Source organism: Chenopodium quinoa, unplaced genomic scaffold, assembly GCF_001683475.1.
Source record: "Chenopodium quinoa cultivar QQ74 unplaced genomic scaffold, ASM168347v1, whole genome shotgun sequence".
Taxonomy (NCBI): Eukaryota; Viridiplantae; Streptophyta; class Magnoliopsida; order Caryophyllales; family Amaranthaceae; genus Chenopodium; species Chenopodium quinoa.
The window spans coordinates 1,431,809-1,449,371 of NW_018744311.1; the positions used below are offsets into that span (position 1 = coordinate 1,431,809).

Consider the following 17,563-nt stretch of genomic DNA (forward strand, 5'->3'; position numbering starts at 1 on the left):
AAATCCCTAAATCAATTGTTCATAAAAACCCTAAAATCATGATTTTCAATAAATTGAAACCCTAGGTTTATAATTCATAAAATATGAAATTTATAACATAAATATAATCTGAAATTTATAATCTTTATACCATTACAATATAATTTGATACTAAAAATATAATCTTTATACTAAAATCAAAACCCAAAACAATTAAATTAACAATAAGCAAAATAATGAAACAAAGGAGGATGAAAATAAGACTAACCTTTTTGTGTGGGAAATTTTTGGAGATTCATGGGGTATTTATAGGAGAGAATTATTGTAGGGTAAAAAGAAATATTGGGCCTCATAAAAATAATGGGTCGATTAAGTAAACAAATGGGTTAGGCTTGTGTGATTGGACATAAATTGTAGAATAAAGATGCATATATAAAATAATTTGTTCAAATAATTTTCGAACCAGATTAATAATTTGAAACTTTTGAAATTAAATTATGAAAAATCACAAATAAATATTATAAATAAAATAAATTTTCATTTATAAAATATTTAAAAATACGGGGGATTACATATTTGCTTTTTTCAAGTACCATTAATATTATTTTTTTTACCAAAATTCTCTAACATTATTTGCTAAAATATTTGTACAAATTTAACTTTCCCATGTAAATTTTATTTTCTCATGCACTTTAATTACTTCCTCTCTCTATTTTTTTGCATACCCAATGTAAATTTACTTTTTCAATGTACTTTCTTTATTTCTCCTTAATTCCCATGATTTTTTTTTTAGCAAAAGTGACTACCAATCGGGATAGAGGGAGTAGTATATATTTGTTGTATGGTCAAAGGAGATAGTTATTTAACTAAATTATAAACTATAGTTCCCTATTATGTTGCCATATACTTCGTATATTATAGTCAAAGGAAATAATTAGCTCGATAAAAATGATAATTATCTATTTATAGTTAGTTGAACCCGAATATTACCTGTCTTGGAAATGACCCGACCTGATTGTAACCTGCAAATTATTGACTTGAACATAACCCGACTTGAATCCGAGAATGATCTGAATTGGAAATGACCCAACCTGATTATAACCCACAAATTATTGACTTGAACTAAACCCGACTTGAACCTGAGAATGACGCGACTTGAAAATGACCCGACCTGATTATAACCTGCAAATTATTGACTTGAACTGAACCCGACTCAAACCCGAGAATGACTCGACCTGATTCTAACTTGCAAATTATTGACTTGAACCGAACCCGAGAATTACCCTATCTCGTTTTAACACGTGAAAACCCGAATTAAACCCGACCTATTGTTCACCCGACCCAAATGTAACCCGGCCTTTTATTAACCCGACCTAAACCCGATAAGAAGTATGACCCGACGTGACCCGACTCAAGCATGACCCAACCCAAACCCGACCCGCATAGGTTATGAAATTAATCCGAATTGACCATACCCGAGTTGACCCGACCCAAACCGACCCGTTTTCTCGAATTGACAGCTGTAGGTGTGGTTCTTATTAGTTTATTGCAATCCTAAATAACATATTTTCCCACATAATTCCAGTTATAACTCCAATCATTTGTTCATTTGTAGATAAGTCTTAACATATAGGTTTAGCCAAAGAATAATCAATTTAAGACTTTTTTGAACTAGCTAGTAGTAACTTTTTGTCCAAGTTTATTGTTTCATGAAAAGTCACTTCGTACGTACAACTAACCATTAATTCAAAAATACGTGTTATTCTTGGCATTGCATGATCGATGTTGGATTGTGGAAGGTCAAGGTCTATCTCAGTTACCTAATATAATGTCATCCTTCGTAACGTCCAAAATTAAAAGTCATATTGATACATATTAGGGGTAATTTAATCTGATGTTTTGCTACTAATTAATGTAACAAATAATTTTGGATAAATAAAGTCTACTTAGTAAAGGATGATTTTATGGTTGTCATTTGATGAAAAATGCATAATTTTAAAATGAACGGTTAAGATTATTGGATTTTAAATTATATTTAAATGTGAATAATATAAATCATTTATATTATTTCGTGAGAAATTTATTTATTTATTTTTAATTTTATTAATAATTAAAACTAAATATTTTTTTAAAATTAAATTGATAAAAAGTTAGAAAAATTAATTTTCAAAAGTCAAAATATAACAATGCAAGTTTGAGCGTTAAACTTCATCAAAGAACTGTACTATATGTACGTGTAGCTACAAATTTTCAATTTTTTTTTTTTGGGCTTAATACCAATAATAATAATATAACCGAATTAAAAAATCGACAAATAGTTCAAAATAACTTTAAACACATCTACGTCCAAACATAGTTGATCATTTAATTCAATATATATGATCTAGAATTCTAGATATCTATTATTTATGGATCTAACAAATCTAATTCGTAATTATTTATATTATCAGTAATTTAATTTGATAGTTAATTTCATTGAAAAAATTGTGTATTTTCTTGCAGTAACAATAAAATGCCTGCATGACAATTAATTTGGGAAAAAAAATTCAATTATTATAAAAACATTCAGTCAAATCCAAACATGACCGAACTATGTTCCTATGAATTATTTTTTGTAGGTATACTTGTCTTGGCAAACTTAATTAAATTCCTCAAAAATTCGGTTTTAGGTAATAATGATAATGGAGTACATTGTACATATTAATGTGTGTGGTTCCACCGATAAATTTTATCCATAATGAACTGCATATTTGCTTTGACGTTTGTGAGTTCTATTTTGTTGTGTGACTAGGAATCCAATACATACTTATATCGAAAGATATACATAAATGTATCGATTATGCCATCCACACTTCTATTTTTAAAAATTCGACTCAATTACTATAGTTATATACTTTTTATACATGTGTAAAGTTTATCTATCTTCACTTTGTCGGTTGATGAGAAATGTACGCTTTTGATTTAGGGCCTAATCTGATTGAATATTGTATGAGTATTAGAAAATCTCTCCAATTAATTTGAAACCAATACAATTGTACTATATACTAAAATCATTCTAATAAAAAAATGTCAGAAGTGGGGTTCGAACCCACGCCCTCGTAAGAGGACCAGAACTTGAGTCTGGCGCCTTAGACCACTCGGCCATCCTGACTTATTAATGCTATTATCATTAATTTAATTACGGATTTACATCAACCATGAAAGATAAACATCATGTGAACGTCTGTTAATTACAGATACAATTAACAAATCATGCAAATAAAATACTTCGTATATAATATGGTTTTTAAATATTTTTGGTATTATTTTATGGACTCGGTACAACCACTTTGATCCCTATGGTCCACCATGATTTTAATGGGCTTGGTGCACATTTGATCCAACTTCATTTTTATGAACCGGTTATAGTAGTAAGCCCAAATACATGGCCTACAGAGTATATACCATTTTTTTTTTTTTTTTGAGAAGGTAAGAAGAAATAAACATTAGGAAATAGGAAGCCCACCTCATAAGGGGAATTCTAATGTAAAAATGTAAGATTTTCACCACTAGAACGCGGGATCTATAACTAAGTACAGACCGTAGTTGGTTAATAGCAAAACACTACAATCCCTAATATAACCAAGTTATGATCACCTTAATCAATCTAGCTTATTTACGACTATATTATTACTGTACTATTACCATGTAAGTTGTAAAGTGTGTACACTTTTTTTCCTTCATAAAACTACTAGTTTGAATCTGAAGCATGCAATAGCAAAAGACGTATGAAAACATTTGGAAACTACTCGTAGTAGCACAAGATCATCAATCCAGAAATATAAAATATACACAAACTCGAATAATTTCATTATTTCTTATACAAACAAGTACACGGTACAACAATTGAGGACATTTATTACATATAATCTTAACATCCAAGCATTAGTAAATGAGTAAACAAATCGAGGAACGAACTAAACAACACAGCTTATTTTTTCATAATTTTTAAATAAAGTATAAAATTCACGGTATGTACTTGTAGGAGTACATGAAAAAGTGAGTATATGGGCAATTTTAATTAGTAAGGAGGAGACTTGTAGTCGTAGGATGGAGGCTTGTACGAAGGGGACTTGTAGGAGTGCTTGGGTGAGTGGTGATAATAGTGTGGTTCAGGAGACTTATAATAGGATGGAGAATAGTAATACGGAGGAGACTTGTAGGGTTCGTAGGACTTGTAAGGTTTAGGAGACTTGTAGGAGTACGAAGGGGACATGTAGGGTTCGTGGGACTTGTAGGGTTCGTGGGACTTGTAAGGTTCAGGGGACTTGTAGGAGTACGAAGGGGACTTGTAGGGTTCGTGGGACTTGTAAGGTTCAGGAGACTTGTAGTAGTACGAAGGGGACTTATAGGGTTCGTGGGACTTGTAAGGTTTAGGAGACTTGTAGGAGTACGAAGGGGACTTGTACGCCTTGTAGGGTGGTGACTCATGATAGTATGGTTCAGGGGACTTGTAATAATCATAGTGTGGTGGAGACTTGTACTCGTATGGAGATCGATCTTTGTAGTTGTCGTATGACCCTGCAGCTACATTAGTGAGCAATGGAAGTAGTGTAAAGGCGCAGGCAAAAATAATAAGCCCGGAAGTAGCCATTATTGTACGTGTTGTGTGCAGGCTATTTGTGAATGTTGCTTCTAACTTGGAAGATATATGCCTCATTTATATAGGTAACATATCGTACGATTTGGTGAAGGGTTTGTACTTTGTAACATTTGTTAGTTGGATTTTCGTTGAAGATTTCAACCTTCAAACACATATATATCATAGCTGATCACATACACCCCCTTAATTTCAAATTTAAGATTGGTTTGTTAAGTCATCTTATATTTATTTGTCCGTTCACGTTACACACGAATACATGTCTAACGAAGATGACATTATTTTCACCTTATCTTTATTTGCTCTTTTACTATGTCAAAACTACATTAACTAATCAGACAAATTACAACATCTAGCTAGAATCGGTCTACGTAAATGTACATCATGATCATGACCCTTAGCCTAAAACATAAAATTCTTCTTTTTTTTTTTTTTTTTTTTTTTTTTTAAGTAGAAATGGTCTGTTACACCCTTAGGGCTGGAAGTCGTACCTTGATTATTCATTACAAGTACAGTGTTTGACTTTGCTCCTACCAATTCTGAGATCAGTAGATTTATTTAGCTTATTATGTATGTAAAGGTTATTTGACTTTGTTTTTCTGAAAATTGGATTCATTAGCTTGAAATTTATTATGTGAGCTGATTAAAAAATGATCCATAAATTCAATATGCTATACTATGATCATGTATAAGCTAAAGTTGCAATTCATATAAGTTTGGTTCATTTATTAGCTCGAAGTTTATAGTCATTTATAACTAATTTTCGACATTGGCTAATTATTATTTTTTATTTACTTATGTGTTATGTCCATCTGTTACAAATTCTTTTTCCCCTTCTCTTTTTACTTATGTAAAGCAAATTATAGCTCAGCTCATAACTAAATGTGTTGAAGAATAGGCCTTTTAAGTTTCACGACATACTCCTATTGTCATATAGTTTTGGGATTCTTTGGACTTGTAAAGTAATCTCTCTCTCTTGATTTGCGGATACGATCCAGACCCGTATTAACAGAATGCCTTCAATGAATATGCACTTTCAAATACTTAAATCCTAGTATATATCTTGACGAATTCTTATAAATAAATTTGGTCAATTATAGATGACATCAGGAACGTGAAAATCGAATTAAAATTAGAAGGTTTTGGAGTTGTTAAAATTGGATCTCACCATATTTGAAATTATGTAATTAGTTTTATGTTTGACCGTTGACTTTATGAATCTAACTCAAGCAAACTTGAGCTTTTACAATAATTCATGATTTTCAACATTTTAATTCAGCTCTAGCATTTTTTGAGCCGAATTCATATTTGAGCATCCATATTCAAGCTCATAAATTCATAAAAGCATGATCTCTATCTTCAATATGCAATAAGCATGCAACATTAACAAAATATATGCAACATTAACAAAATATGCTTGGTTATTAAATGGACCTGTATATGTTACTCAAACTTAGGTACTCGATCATATTCAAGTGTGCACACTCAGATGAATTCGTCTTTCTTTATTATTACCACCATATATATAATAGCATAAGAAGAATGATAGAGACGTGGCTCACAAAACAAAGAGGAAGAAGACATTTAAAATAGAGAAACAGGATGTAGAGTGACATGAGATTGAATAATAAATATGCAGTTATTTATACTATCATATAGTAGAGCCACACAATAAACATAAATTCCGAAATCATAATTTACAATCCTAAAACAATATAATCGTCCAATTTCAAAAGAAAACAATCCTATTTAATTTATTATAGAATCACCACATCAATACCTTCTCGAATTTGCTTTGCAAGTAGTTGTATTTGTTTTCTCCAAAGGTTGATATTTTCAGTCATAATAATATTTGCACAGTCCACATGTATGTGTGTATTTTCATCCATTTGGGAATGATGAATATTAAAAATTAAGTTTTTAAGATTGGAAGCATGCTCGGCCAGAAAAGATGCTAGATTCACCTCTGATTCAGTTCCTGAAAAACGAGCAAACTCTACAGCAGCAAGGTGCTTATGGGCACGTATTCTTTCAATTTGAACATCACTTTGTACAAACTTTGCCGCCCTCTTTCCAGGCGATCTTGATAGTCCAGGAGTGGGAAAAACCTACAAACCAACATCAAATGATAGATAGACCAACCATCATTAAATTAAATCACATCTTAATTAAGCATTTGTTAAATTTGTAAGGTCAAAACAAAAATTTTACCGGTGTGCAACACAGGGCAGGCCTCAATGAAAGGGATCAAAGCAAGAAGGTCGTCTTTTCCATCTTTTAAAAGCGTAACATATATCCCCAATTGCTTAACATTAGGAAAACTCGGAAACTTAGTTGGAAGAGATTTTTTCTGCGTACAACATTAGAACAACCCAAATCCAGTTGAAGGTTAAATATACAAGACATTAATACTATACAATAAACAAGTAATTGATTTGGACACATAATAATTAAAATAGTTAAGCATCGGACGACTAACCTTTAGAGACCAGGAAAGAGAGAGTTGCTCAAGTTGATTAGAAAAGTTTGAAAAGACGTTCAATTTGCGATCGTGGTACCAATATCCACCCTCAAAGGTTACATTTACAAGCGCCGGAACACTAGTATATTGTATTTTTGTATCAACACCCATGAATTTAAACCAAGTAAGATTTGGAGCTGAAATCTGAATTGATTTAATGTTGTCGCAGTCATATAACTCTAAGTGCTTCAGCTTAGAGGAGGAAACAACAACTTGTGTTTTAGGTAAAATCCCTACCGATCCACACAAGTAAAATATACAATTATTGACGGTTAGACGATCAAGATTGAGACAATTCGACAAAACATGTTCAACCACATCTCCCTCGACTACTAATGTTTCCAAGTGAATAGTTTTGAGGGTAGTAATTCGATTATTGGAGAGAAAATCCTGTCGAAGTATGTAACCATTGGTCTCCATACAGAGGCCAATACTAGTTGAGAAGTTCAACTCCAAGTTGCGTACATTTTTGGTCAGGGCCATAGCTATCCACTTATCAATATCAGCAGTATGTGACTCATAAAGAGGAAAATGAATTCTGAAGGTGTGGGTCCAACCCCAGTGTGGGTCGATCAAGTAAAAATCAGGGTGTTCGAAATCAAGATGAGCTAAGTAAGTCCAAACATATCTCCACCTTTTGGAAACAAGGCTAGTTCTTACTGCTGATTTCATGTCCACAAAAGATAACAAGTGCAACAATACATCATTAGGCAAATCACTAATTCTATCCACATTGTTATTATTATTTTTGCTTCTCCTTCTCTTTGGAATAAGGTTGAAGATGTCTTTTGAGCTAATAATAGTCTTATTATCATAGTCCTTCAAATTCCTCGAACCACAATTTAAAGCTCTGTTAATGATCAAATCCATAGTCGAATAGACGAATACAACTGCCTCCTTAATCAATAACATAAAAACTAGTTAGTACTAGAGCCAGAATTATAGATTATTGTTTGATACTTAATCGTTTAACCAGTATTATACATTAAACTAGTTTGTATGCTTCCACACAAGTAAAATTCACACAATTCTCGCAAGTAAACTAGTTAGCATTAGTAGTCGAGGGAGATATTAGGTACAAATTAACATAAAAACTAGTTAGTACTAGAGGGCGTATTAATTAGGTACAAATATTGCATACAGATTGATAATTATAAACAATTTTTATTTTAATTTAATATCAGAATGTATATAGTATTAGTATATAGTTCAATAGTCTAAGAACCCTAAATTAACGAACCAGAGGATTTGATTAAATTAAATTAAAGAAAGATTTGATTAAATTAAAGGTAGTGTGAAAGTAAACCCTAGGTTATACATATTCCAATGATTAAAAAAAAAATGCATACCTCAATGTAGCGTGAAAAAATCGATCTGAAATTGCTAGGCAAGGCAAGGCAAAAGCTTGAAGGCTATATATTCTTATTGAGCATCCAAAATATTAACTTAAAAGAAAATAATATTACTCATATCTTTTTGTTTGTTTGAAGGAAATCATATCATATAACTAATATATAAAGCTAAACTTAATATATAAAGCTAAACTTTTAGCCAGGCGACAAGGTAACGACACTTGGCATTCTAACTTTTCGCCAAGTGTCGTGCCACGTAGGATAGAGTTATATGAAATTCAATTTGTAGGACAAAAAAGTTAAGTTAGTTTATAATTTTATTTTCAATCAAATTTGGATAGAATTTTAGGATAAAATTGTTAATTTAGAGTTTTATTTTTGATAAAGTACCAAATATTTATTATAATTTTATTCAAAAAATAATTAGATTATAACTCTCATAAATTATCTTATAGATTTATTTTTTGTATCATTATATTTTCCTGGAGCGAAGAAATTAGTTCAAAATGTACCTTATCCATTGTTTATAATATATTCTAATCAATTAAAATAATATACTTCACAATCTAATATAATTTTATTACTGTGTGTAGACCTGTCAATCAAGTCGGGTCACCCGTCATTTCAGACAGGGATCATTATATGTCTACAAGTTTAAATCTAATCGTCACAAAAAAAAAACATCAATTCCTAACTAATTTTGTATATGTTTTAAAATTTGACATATAGATTAAAAATATATTTTAAAATTGAATAAACAACCCGGGCATTGCACGGACACAAAACTAAAAATATTATATAAGGAAACATTCCTAATTTAATTTTATATGCCGATAAAATATACACAAATAATAATCTACTTAGGATTTAAATTATTTTTTTAAAAAAAAAACTTATCAAATTAAAAATTTTACCCTACTATTTGATGACTGTAAAATATATACTCGTACCGTACAAATTAAAGTAATTATTTTGACTAACAAAAATAAGTGCATGCTATTCAAAATCAAGTCAATCAAACACAATTAAAAATCGACTCAAAATGTTAACGTGAAAAGTCAAACTACCCTAACACGAACTCGAGCATCAATTAAGCACCCCACTAAAGTAGAACACCCCGTAATTATGTATGTAAGAAGCCGCCCAAGCCAATCCCAATTTCAAAGACGCGCGCTAACTCTCTCTCTCTCTTTTTTTTTTCTTAATTAAAAAACGTATTAAATACTCAGAGTTTGTTATTCCTCCTCAAGACCTCAACCTCTCTCTCTCTCTCTCTCTCTCTCTCTCTCTCTCTCTATTTTCTCTCTCTAAAATCAGCAACTCAAATACACTCAATTTCTCTCTCTAAATCAACAATGGAGGAGAATAGACTAGCTAAACTCGCTAAAGTGGAGGAGAAGACTCAAGAAACAGAAATGGCGGATCATCAGAAAACAGAGGATCATCATCATTCTTCTCAAGAAACAGAAGAGAAGACGGAAATATCGGCAGAAGAAGCAAAGGAGAAGAAGAATATCTCACCACCTAAAATGGCGGAGCAGCAGATAACTGAGATTGATTTTGATGTAATCAATCATGTATTCCTCGCTGAAAAAAGTTCGATCGAAGAAACTGACGCTGATCGTAAGTTTAATTTTATGACGCTTTCAGAATTTCATTTCCAGTTTATACGATTAATTTATTATATCAAGCTTTAACTTAAATAATCTAGTGTTAATTAGTTCTTGAGGAGATGACAAAATTCATGATTGATATGACGTTATTATTCAATTAATTTCAGGTTACTTGTTTATAATCTACTCGTTTGAAGTATGTTAGTCGTACAAGCACATTATTATGTGATATCAGCATATTTTGATGTTATTACTAAATACAAATATATAAAAATATCTCAGCAGAAGAAGCAGCTATAATGGCGGATCATCATCATTCTTCTCAAGAAACAGAGGAGAAGACGAAAATCTCACCAGAAGTAGCAAAGGAAAAGAAGAATATCTCACCACCTAAAGTGGCGGAGCAGCAGACTACTGAGATCGATTTTGATGAAAATGATCATTCGATTGAAGAAACTGACACTGATCGTAAGTTTAATTTTCTGACGCTTTTAGAATTTCATTTCCAGTTATCCGATTAATTTATAATACTATCAAGCTTTAACTTAAATAACGTAGTGCTAATTAGTTCTTGAGGAGATAACAAAATTCATGAATGATATGACGTTATTATTCAATTAATTTCTGGTTACTTGTTTCTAAGTAAAAATTAGGGTTCTTAAGGAAAAGAAAAGATTTATGATCGATTTTGTTATCAAGACAATAAATATATGATATAAGCATATTTTGATGTTACTATTAATATTTTGTTACTTGTTAGTCGTACAATCACATTATTATTTGATATAAGCATATATGAAGACCATAGTTATTACTTGTTAGTTTACGGTATTAAACATATAAGCATCTTAATATGATAATATCTCACCACCTAAAGTGACGGAGCAGCAGACTACTGAGATTGATTTTGATGAAATTGATCATGTATTCACTGAAAAAGGTTCGATTGAAGAAACTGACGCTGATCGTAAGTTTAATTTTCTGACGCTTTCAGAATTTCATTTCCAGCTTATCCGATTAATTAATATTTAATACAATCAAGCTTTAACTTCAATAACCTAGTGTTAATTAGTTCTTGAGGAGATGACAAAATTCATGAATAATATGATGTTATTAGTTATTATTCAATTAATTTCAGGTAACTAGTTTATAATCTACTCGTTTGAAGTATGTTAGTCGTACAAGCATATTATTATTTGATATCAGCATATTTTGATGTTATTACTAAATACTAATATATAAAAATATCTCAGCAGAAGAAGGAGCTATAATGGAGGAGGAGCACATAATTGAGATTGATTATGATGAACTCGATGATGTATTCAATGAATTCTTTGCTGAAGAAAATGCTGACGAAGACGAAGAACCCGGTTTTATGACTTGGCCTAATATCTCTATTGATAAATTTTTTTATGAAATTGGAGCTTCGACTGTTCTTGCGTCTTATGTAGAAGCTCTCGAGTCCGGAAACATTGATGAATTCGGTCATGAGCTTGACGAACTTCGCAGGAAGCTTAGTCATTCTCTGTGTTTATGACAACCACGGCAGGTATACCAAGGAAAAACTAGTTTTGGTGCTGAAAATTCTCAAGGAACACATGATAAAATCCAAGTTTAGTGATCTCGCTGATCTCATTATCAAGTATGATCCAGAAAATTTTAATCTGGTGAAAGCACTGCAACTCGCAACGTGGTATGTGATATGCATTTTTAGTCTGGCAAATGAGGTTGAACCAGTAAAATTCGTTACAAGGGCTGTTATATACCCGATTCTTACAGAAAAATATGATGATGGAGACATTCTCTCTTCTGTAAGCAGCTTTCTGAGTTCTCAATACTCGACTTTACATAGAGTTGCATTCGTTGTACTTACTGGCTTGGCAAAGTTAAGCATAAAGAGAAACAGTCCAAAATTGTCGTCGATGATCCATAAAGCCGGAATTGTTGATGCCGTGTGCAACATGGACTTAACTACACACTCTGAAGGAGACCGAGAGCGTGCAAAAGTTTGTTCTGCTGCGCTTGGAGAAATGCCAAAGCTAGCACCCAAGGATAAAAAGGCTGCTGGTAAAGAACCTGTATTGGAGGAGCAGGTACAATGACTGCAATATTATTATTCTACTTGATCTGAAATCGAATCATGGTTGTTGAAGCGTGCTGTTGCTGGGGATCATACATGGAACTATGGAAGTGTTGCATATATACCTGTATAAATCGAAACGTTACCTTTGTTATATAAGAATTGGAGCTGTGATCATCTGTGTTAGTTGATAAGTATCAATATATCTAGTATGTAGTATAATAATGAGGCTAGCTGATGCTCAGAAGTGTCTGCTATAGTATAATTTTAGACTGTTAGTTGATAAATGTTTGTAGTAGAATAAACCTGCTTAGCATTCTTACTGTTGTTGCTGAATTGTATTCAATATCTTGAAATCTTGAATTCATGGTATAAAAGTATGTAGTATTATTAGTATATAGTTTCCATCTTTTATTAACTGATTTTTTTTTTTTTTTTTTTTTTTTAAGGTTGCATTGTATTGCTTTGCTGTACCTAATATAATGAATAATGATGTACCGCTTTTGAGAGATTCATGATGATTATTTATGTTGGATAATTCCGATTATTGGTCATTACTTGTGTATGTATGCATGTAAAGCTTATTATTTGACTATATATGTTTTCTGAAAATTGGGTTGATTAGTTTGAAATTTATTATTTGAGCAAATTTAAAGTGATCCATAAATTCAATATGCTATATTATGATCATGTATAAGGTTGCAATTCATGTAAGTTTAAATCATTTGGCTCCAAGTTTATAGTCATTTGTAACTAATTTTTTAGTATAATGTGCATTATTGCATTGCTTTGTGTTACCTAATACTACCATATGCAACAAAGGGGTATTATTTGTGAGACATAAAATATTCCTTTGTTGCACATAATAATTAACGGAGGTAGTATAAAGAATGGTATACCACTTTGAGAGATTCATGATATGTCAGATAATTCCTATTATTGGTCATAACTTTTGTATGCTCTACAGTACATTACCTGACATGTATCAACAGAGGAAGATGAGAATTTACCTAGAACTTTGAATGAAATCAACTTTATGGACTATCATAAAACTTTGAATTGAACTCCCAATTCAAGTGTCTAGTTTACAAGATTTGATGTCGGGTCTTAGGACGTGTTAGTAAGGTATATTTGATGTAGAGATAAAACTACAATAGTGTAGATTTTGAAATATGAGGTAACATTTTAATGCTCATCAAATTAAAACACGCTATATGCTCGAGTCCGATTAGAAGTGTTTATAAGCTTTTTAAATTTAAATATAATTTTTTTAGTAATAAACTAATAATATATGAAGTAATTAATAAATGTGTATTTCTCACAAGGCAAATAAAAAGAAAAGGCATTATATATACACTTTGAGGGTGAGGGATAGCTCAAGTGGTTAGAGCTCCCCTCTCAATTCCAAGAGATTTTGAGATCAATTTATATAAAACTAGATGAAGCCCGTGCGATGCACGGTTTGTTAGTATTTTTTAAAAAATATTTTTCATATTTATGTGTTTTTGTTATTATATTAGCTTTAAAATATTAGATAAAATTTCTAATCTCAAAAGATAATATTTTGTATTTTATTAGTTTAAACTTTAAAATTTCATTCGTCAATTTTGTTAACGTGGCATTTGAATTATTTAATTGTAAAATAAATTAATAATCTCTTATTTAATTGGGTACAACTTAAACTCATAATCCTACATGGCGCACTAAGAAAAATAAATCCTATGTGGCTCTCTAAAAACTCGGGGAAAAACTCCCCTTTATATATATATACTAGTCTTGTGCCCCGGCGATGCCCGGGTAGTTTATGGACTTTTAAGATAAAATTATACTACGTATTATAATTCAATTTGATTGAAAATAGAATTCTAAATTAACTCTTTTTGCTACAAAGTCAATCTATATTTATCCAACGTGGATACTTGGTGAAAAATTAAAATGTTAAATGATGTTGTCTTGTGGCCTAATTATAAATTTATTATTTGATATTTTATTTATCAAAAATATAACTCTAAACTAATAATCTTATTCTAAAATTCTATCCTATAGAATTCTTACCTAATTTTTTTTTTATCTTATGAAATCTATCCAAGGCGGCGCGACACTTGACGGTTTTTTTATCACATGAAATCTATTTAAATTTACCCAAGGTGGCGCGACACTTGGCGAAAAGTTAGAATGCCAAGTGTCGTTTTTTCGTGACCTGGCTAAAAGTTTAGCTTTATATATTAGTTATATGATTAGATTTACATATACACTTAATTAGATGTGACAAATTATAAGCTACATGACTACTCAAAATTGACTTAGTCAACCACGGTAAAATTAACTTGATTAACTCTTGACTCGAAACTTTAACAGGTGAACTCGAGCTACTACATACATAACCATACACGACTCGACTAGTCGACTAGCATCATAAACTCACCCCTAATTGCACACTCAGAGCATAATTATTATCCAAAAGCCCAAACTGACGTGGACAAAATAAAACTCCTGAAAATTTAAAAGACGCGCGCTCATTCTCTCTCTGTCTAAGTTGTTAGATATTTCAAAGTAATTTGGAGTAAATAAAAACAGAGTTCGTTACAATTTGTTATGCCTCCATCTCTCTCTATAAATATCAAATATTCTACTTCATTCTCTCTCACCTTCAAATCCTCTCACTTCTCACTCTAAAACCAGTTAATCAAAGTCGCTCAACTTCTCTCTCTAAAACCAGCAACTCAACTTCTCTCTCTAAAACCAGTTGATCAGCAATGGAGGAAAACAGACCAGAAAAGGTTGCGAAAACGGAGGAGAAGTCGACAGTTACTCAAGAAACAGTGAAGAAACAGGAAACCTCTGAAGAAAACGCTGTAATGGAGGATAAGAAGATAATCTCCGACGTAAAAGCTGAAATGGCGGTTGATAAGAAAACAGAGGATACTGATTCTTCTCAAGAAAAGAGGAAGATGATCTCTCAAGGAAAAGCTCCAATGGTGGAAGAGCAGATTATATAACTTGATTATGATGATTATGAAGATTTACTTGATGAATTTCTCGCGGAAAAACGTCCGAAAAAGGAGATGAATGTTGATGATCGTAAGTTTTCAAACGATTTTCTAAATTTCTTTTCTAGTTAGTCTAAATTGAATGAATAACCTAGTGATAGTTCTTGAGGATAACAGTAAATTCGTAATCGAATTCAATTGATGAAATTATGCTGTGTTAATTTTATGGTTCTTGATTACTTGATTTACGACTAAATTTTGTGTTGTGGTGTATTTCAGTATTTGTACTAGCTACATTTCTAATGCGGTAGAATTATTTTGCAGTATTATCTATTAATTTTTATCAAGATTAAACTATATTTGAGATGAGTTTTCTTGAGAAAATGGTTGATGTTATATTGATCGACTATGAAGAATTCATATCCAAATTAATTTAACACAAATAATTTTGTACGTGCAAGCTTCGATTAATTGATGTTATCTTGAGAGCTAAGATCGAATTGAATAAATAACCTGGTGTTAGTTCTTGAGGCAAACAGAAAGTTCATGGTCGAATTCAATTGATGAAATTATGTTGTGTGAATTTTATATTTTTTTATGGTTTCGTGATTACTCGATTTTATTTTGTGTTGTGTTATATTTGTACTAGTTACATTTCTAATTTTCCGTCATTAGCGATTAATTAATTAATTACATTTCTAGTTTTCATGAGAAAATGGAGAGAATTGATTAACGGTTTGATGCTATTTTTCATCAATTAATTAATTAATTGACTATGAAGAAATCATATCGTACATAATACAAAAAGAAAAATTATACGTGTAAGCTTCTATTAATGTAAGGTTTAAATCATATTGCAAACTATAACTATAGTTGTATATTTCTAAAGAATTTTTTATAAAGAAATATGAAATTAAATGTCTTCATTTTTGCCTTTTTTTTTTTCTTTTTTTTTTTTTACAGAAAGTTGGACCGGTGCTGAAAAATTGTTTCAGGATATTGGAGCTGATACTATTTATACTGCTTATACAGAAGCTTTCCAATCGAAGAACATTGAAAAACTCGATCGTGAGCTCAAACCACATGGAGAATAGTCAGGGATTTTAGTGATGTTCAGCATGCAGTGCCACAAGAAGTATAAGAAGACAGATTTATATTTTTTGCTGAATCTTCTCCACAAATATGTGATAGTATCGGAGTTTGATGTCTTTGGTTTCAGTGCGAGCTATGATGTAACAGAGGAATATCAGCCAACCCTGCAACGCGGAATGTGGCATGTGATGTTCATTTTTGATCAGGCAGATGAGGTTCATAAACCAGCAGACATGGTTGCAAAAGCAATTGTAGGTGCTTATACAACAAGGATTTGGGGTGAAGAAGTTTTCTCTACTCTATACACCTTTTTGAGGTCTCGAAACGTGAGTAAACTGAGGGTTGCATTCGCCACAGTTACTGCCTTGGTAAAGCGTTATAAAGACGAAAGCAATCAGGAACTGTCCACAGTGATCCACAAAACCAAGATCGTTGAAGCCATGTCCAAGATAAACGTACCTAAACTCCCTACAGGAGTCCAACAGCATGCCAGACGCTGTGCTGAAGAGCTTACAGATTTGCCAAATCCACCAGAGAGTGTGTCTGTGATTGCTGCTGATTCTGCTTCTGGTAAAGCAACTGAATTGGAGAAGCAGGTACAATGACTGCATTATTTTACTCGAAATCAAATCGTGGTTGAACTTGGAGACTTTAGCTGGGGATCATATATGGAAGAGTTGCATATATACCTGTAGAGAAACCTTACCTTTGGTACAAGTTTTAGAGCTATGATCGTCTTTGTTACTTGATAACTGTCTATAGTATGTAGTAGAATAATGAGGCTAGCTAAAAGCTGTTGATAAGTGTCTTAGTAAGAGTTAGAGAGATGCATGGTATAGTATAAACTTAGACTATGTTAGCTGATAACTATCTTTAGTATGTAGTAGAATAAGCCTGTTAACATTCTCTCTGTTATTGCTTAGTTGAGGTGCAGTATCTTGAATTCTTGGTATAAATAATACAACTGATAGAAGTATATACTTCGTCGTAACAAAGTTTGCCTTGTTAACTGTATCTTTGTTCAACTGTAATGTTTCATTGCTGTATGGCCTGTGTCTAATGAATGGTATACCACTTTGAGATCAGAGATTCAGGATTATGTCAGATTCTGATTATCGATCATGACTGTTGCATTCTCTACTGCTGATTAGTATCACTATCAGACAGCTATTTAGTTAAGCTATCCATGGGCAAGCAACAACTAAATGTAGTCAATAATGTGTTTCTTTAAATAAATAAATGAACAAATAAATAATCAGTGTTAATTGAGGGTCTCTGTCAGATATGGTATCTAAAT

At 31.7% G+C, this 17,563-nt stretch overlaps 2 protein-coding genes and 1 non-coding gene across 3 annotated transcripts; all 3 read right to left on the minus strand.

Annotated features, from left to right (window-relative positions):
- Positions 1-3,046: 3,046 nt before the first annotated feature.
- TRNAL-CAA lies at positions 3,047-3,130 on the minus strand. Its single transcript has one exon. It is a non-coding gene; the product is annotated as a tRNA-Leu (tRNA).
- A 909-nt stretch (positions 3,131-4,039) lies between these two features.
- LOC110696161 (extensin-1-like) lies at positions 4,040-4,612 on the minus strand. Its single transcript, XM_021873449.1, has one exon. It carries the CDS (start codon positions 4,610-4,612, stop codon positions 4,040-4,042), a length of 573 nt encoding a protein of 190 aa, XP_021729141.1.
- A 1,579-nt stretch (positions 4,613-6,191) lies between these two features.
- Positions 6,192-7,581, minus strand: LOC110696194. The gene is made up of 3 exons (XM_021873478.1): positions 7,098-7,581; positions 6,830-6,968; positions 6,192-6,726 (listed from the first exon to the last, which is right to left on the minus strand). Exons 1-3 carry the CDS (start codon positions 7,557-7,559, stop codon positions 6,662-6,664), a joined length of 666 nt encoding a protein of 221 aa, XP_021729170.1. The 5' UTR covers positions 7,560-7,581; the 3' UTR covers positions 6,192-6,661.
- Between the last annotated feature and the right edge of the window lie 9,982 nt (positions 7,582-17,563).